General features: G+C 62.2%; 1 protein-coding gene across 1 annotated transcript; it reads left to right on the top strand.

Annotated features, from left to right (window-relative positions):
- Positions 1 to 700: 700 nt before the first annotated feature.
- On the top strand, positions 701 to 1390 carry LOC139785854 (uncharacterized). The gene has a single exon (XM_071725027.1). The coding sequence runs from the start codon at positions 701 to 703 to the stop codon at positions 1388 to 1390; it is 690 nt and encodes a 229-aa protein (XP_071581128.1).
- Positions 1391 to 4442: the final 3052 nt, after the last annotated feature.

The following is a 4442-nucleotide window of genomic DNA, read 5'->3' as shown; positions in this document are numbered from 1 at the left end:
AGCTGCTCACGAAAAGGCCGCTCCAGTGTTATAGATGCATGTCATTCGGACACACCCGGGCGACGTGCACCAGCACTGAAGACCCTAAGGAGAGTAAGAGCGGAAACCCAAAGGCTTCCGCTAAGCCCAAAGAGAAGGGTCCGGCCCAACCACCGAAGAAGGCCGAGGGCAAGAAAAAGAGCGGGAAAGCTAAGCCGACCCGAAACTTGCCCGCGGAGGGAAAAGCCCCTAGCACACTCCCGAAAGTGCTGAGCAGTGAGCGGGTGAATGTCGATGTCTCTCGCTTCCAAAACAGCAAGCGTAAGGCATCCGGGAAGGGGGAGAAGAAGGCAGCGAAGGCAGCCGAGTCGATGTCAATTGTCGCCTTAGCGTCCGGGGGTGTGGGGAGGAAGACGGCAAAGGCTAATGGGCCGGCGCCGGCAACCACCCCCATGGACATGTGCGAGGACGCGTCAAAAAACGCGGAGACCAGTGGCTCAGTTGAGCCGACCGAAAAGGTGAAACGGACGATAGGTGAGGGCTCGGTTGGGTGGACCGAGCCCGAAGCGGTGCGGAATGCGGCAGGGCCGGACTCGTCCGACCCTGTTGCGATGGAAGGTGTCGAGCTGGCGGACTCTGAGGGCAACAAACAATGTCTCTCAGAGTCTTGCAGATAAACCTCAACCACGCCCGTGCGGCCCAGGATCTTTTTGTCCAGACGATGGCCGAGCGCGGGAGTGGACTGGGGATCGTCGCGGAGCCGTGGCGGGTCCCGAACGACCACCCACACTGGTTCGCGGATCGGGACGGCTCCGCGGCCGTATATTGGAGGCCACTGCCCCGATCCCCGCCGTGCACTCGAGTCGAGGCCGGCGAGGGATACGTGGCGGTGAAGTGGGGGCCCATCTTGGTCATAGCGATATATGCCCCCCCAAGGTGGGACTTGGTTATGTTCGAGGGGGTGCTGGATGCGATAGACGCGTGCATCCGACGGCACCCCCAAAGCCAAGTAATAGTCGCGGGGGACTTCAATGCAAAATCCGCTTTATGGGGTTCCCCGCGGCGGAATCAGAGGGGCTCCACCTTGGAGGAATGGGCGGCGAGCCTTGGCCTGTGCTTGGTAAACACAGGCCGTAAAAGCACGTGCGTGCGCCGGCAGCGGACGTCCATAGTCGACCTGACCTGGGCGGACCCCTGTACGGCGCGTTTTATACGAGAATGGGGGGTAATAGAAGACGGCGAAACGCTGTCGGACCACCAATTAATCGAAATGGTGTTCCAAGTCACCCCCCCCCCCACACGTGCTGGCTCGCCGCCGCCAACTGGAGGGACAGAAAAGATGGGCCCTCAGAAAGTTGGACCCGGACCGCCTACGAGCGGCGGTCCTGGGTCTAACATGGGGCGATCCTGAGGAGGAGGTGGGCGGCGACGCCGCGGGGGACTACAATCTTGAGCTGGAAGTGGAGAGACTGCGGGGACTGATGGAACGCGCGTGTGACGTCGCGATGCCCCGCAGTCGAAGAGCTCCCCCGCAGCGCGCCGCATACTGGTAGACCGAGGAGATTGCCGCCCTTAGGCGCTCCTCGGTCCGTGCGAAGAGACTCTGGCTGAGAGCCCGCGCTGGGCGCGGGGCCCTCACTGAGCCGGAGGCGGGGGAGGCCTGGCGTTCCGCCCGTCAAGACCTCTCCCGGGCGATTAGGGCGGCCAAGGAGTCCTCCTGAAGGGAGCTCCTCGCCACATTGGAGGAAGATCCGTGGGGGCGTCCTTACAAACTTGTTATGAACAAGCTCAAGCTGTGGACGCCCCCAATCACGGAGACTCTGGACCCCCAGTTCGCCGGCCGGGTGGTAGACACTCTGTTCCCCGCTGGCGATGGAGGAGAAGTGAGGTTCCCTCCACAACCGGAAGTGGAGTGGAACGATGAAATGGGGGTCTCGGAGGAGGAGTTGGCGAGGACTCTCCGTTGGGTCAAATCGGGCAAATCCCCGGCCCCGACCGAATACCAGGGAGGGCTTGGACCTTGGCCGCGGGAGGACTGACCGGTCGAATACGTCGGATATTTACCGAGAGTTCAAGACTGGTCGGTTCCCCAAAAGTTGGAAGGTGGCGAACCTGGTGCTGCTGCCAAAGGCAGGTAAGCCGGCGGACGATCCGTCCGCGTACAGGCCTATATGTCTGCTGGACGAGGCGGGCAAGATCTTAGAAAGAATCATCGCAGAGCGCCTCGTCCGGCATCTGTCCCGGAGGGGTGGTCGCGACTTAAGTCGCGACCAATGGGGCTTCCGTGCGGGGAGGTCTACAATTGACGCTATTCTAAGCGTCATCTCCCGCACGGAGGCCATGACGGGGGTGGGATGGGCGGCGTTGGGCGTTAGTTTTGATGTATGGAACGCCTTTAATTCCCTCCCCTGGCCGGTGATAAGGAGGGCACTCGAGCACTTCGAAGTCCCTCCCTACATGATCCGGCTAATAGAGGACTACTTCCGGGACAGAGGCCTCCTATACGTGGACTGGGATGGGATCCTCAGGGTCAAGTTGGTCGGGTGCGGTGTTCCGCAGGGGTCTGTGTTGGGCCCATTGCTGTGGATCATCGCATACGACATGATCCTGGGGATCGCTCTCCCCGCCGGCTGCTACTTAACCGGGTACGCCGATGATCTGTACCTGGTGGTCGGCGGAGAGGACTGGAGGACAGCGCTAGGTTTAGCCAACACCGCTTCAGCGAGCGTGGTGCGCTCCGTGAGGGGGCTGGGCCACAGGGTGGCCCCGCAGAAAACCCAGGCTTGCTGGTTTTTCAACCGGTCACGGCGTGGTCCTGGTAGGCCGCGTAAAATCCTGACGGGAAGACCGAACCCGCCAGGGGATACAGCGTGGTGCCTGCCGTGGCCGGGCAAGCTGCGGGAAGCACCTCCTGGGGGTCTCTGCCTGAGCGTAGAGGGCGCCCGCGTCCCAATACGGTCCCAGCTAAAATATCTGGGACTGTGGCTCAGGGAGGACGTCAGCCTTAGCGAGCACATTGCCCGCATCGCCCCCAGGGCAGGAATGGTGGCTAACAGCTTCGCAAGGCTGTTGCCGAACGTTGGGGGAGCGAGCGGGCATGTGCGCCGCCTGTACGTGGGGACGGTCCACTCCGTGATATTGTACGAAACTCCGGTGTGGGCGGAGGAGGTGGCTGGCAACGACCGCCTCAGGCGCGAGCTCGTGGCGGTCCAACGCCACATAGCCCAGCGAGCCGCCCGCACGTACCGGACCGTCTCACATGTGGCGGCAACGGTCCTCGCAGGGATCCCCCCGATCGATCTGATCGCCCTGTCCCAGGCGGATACATACCGCCGGGTCAGGGAGATCAAGGAGGCGATGATCGAGAGGGGGAATCCCGGAACTTACTCCGAGACAGAAGACCGAGCTGAGGCTGCAGGCCAGAGAGGCCCTCCTCCGCAGCTGGGAGGAATGGCTGGATGACCCCCAGCTGGTGTCAGGGGAGAGGGCCCGAGAGGCCATCCGGCCCGTCCTTGGGGACTGGGTGGGCCGGAGGGGACGCGGGATCACGTATCACGCGGCACAGGTACTCACGGGGCACGGCTGCTTCGGGGAGTATCTGTGCCCCATAGGAAAGGAGCGCACCAAGGAGTGCTATCACTGTCCGGAGAGGGCGGATACGGCGCAGCATACGTTGGAGTCTTGCCCAGCGTGGGACGAGCTGCGCCGTACTCTCCGAGACAGTGTGGGGCAGGACCTTTCCTTGCCGGCTATCATGGCTGCAGCGGTGGAGCCAAGTGAGGGAAAGGCAAAATGGAGGGCGTTCGTTTCCTTCTGCGGCGCAGTGATGACGCAGAAGGAGGCGGACGAAAGTATCAGGAGGAGGGAGGAGGCCGTTCCGCCCCCTCTTCCTCCAAGGGAAAGTTCGGAGGAAAGTGACGAGAAGGAAAGTTCGGAGGGAAGTGACGAGGAGGGAGAGTCGCGGGTGCGGCCGCAGGCGCCATATCCACTGCGCCGAAGCGAGCGGCTGGCGCTGGCCGCACAGAGGCGGCCTCTCTCTCCTCAACTAAATGCGTAGTTCCCTCCCCTAAATCTAGGGGATGTGTTCACAAGAGGTATGGGCTTTTAAAACCCAAATGGCTTCCCTCCTCCCACTCAATTATTAGAGTGGGAGAAGGTTGCGGGGGGGCGCGGGTGTGTTGGCGGGGACCACACACCCGCAGATAGCCCCCCAGCGCGAGGTGCGGCAGGTTAGGGTCGTCCCGACCCGCCGCAAAGATAAGGATAGGCGCTCACGCGTTGAGCCTGGCATGAGGGGGTCCCGAATGGTATCATTGCGTTTCCCGGGACCCCTTCTCGATGTGCCGAGAGGGACGACCGTGTGGTTTTAGCCGGTAGGCCATACATGTAGTATCGTGGGCAATGTACATGTATGGAATCCGGCACTCCCATCCGGCACCCTCCTCTCCCCGGAAAGTGAGGGA

This window comes from Temnothorax nylanderi, unplaced genomic scaffold (assembly GCF_030848795.1).
Source record: "Temnothorax nylanderi isolate EJ_2023f unplaced genomic scaffold, tnyl_v1.0 TNYL_tig0901_pilon, whole genome shotgun sequence".
Lineage (NCBI taxonomy): Eukaryota > Metazoa > Arthropoda > Insecta > Hymenoptera > Formicidae > Temnothorax > Temnothorax nylanderi.
Note: the sequence above shows the minus strand (reverse complement) of the source record. Positions and strands in the feature narration are given on the sequence as shown.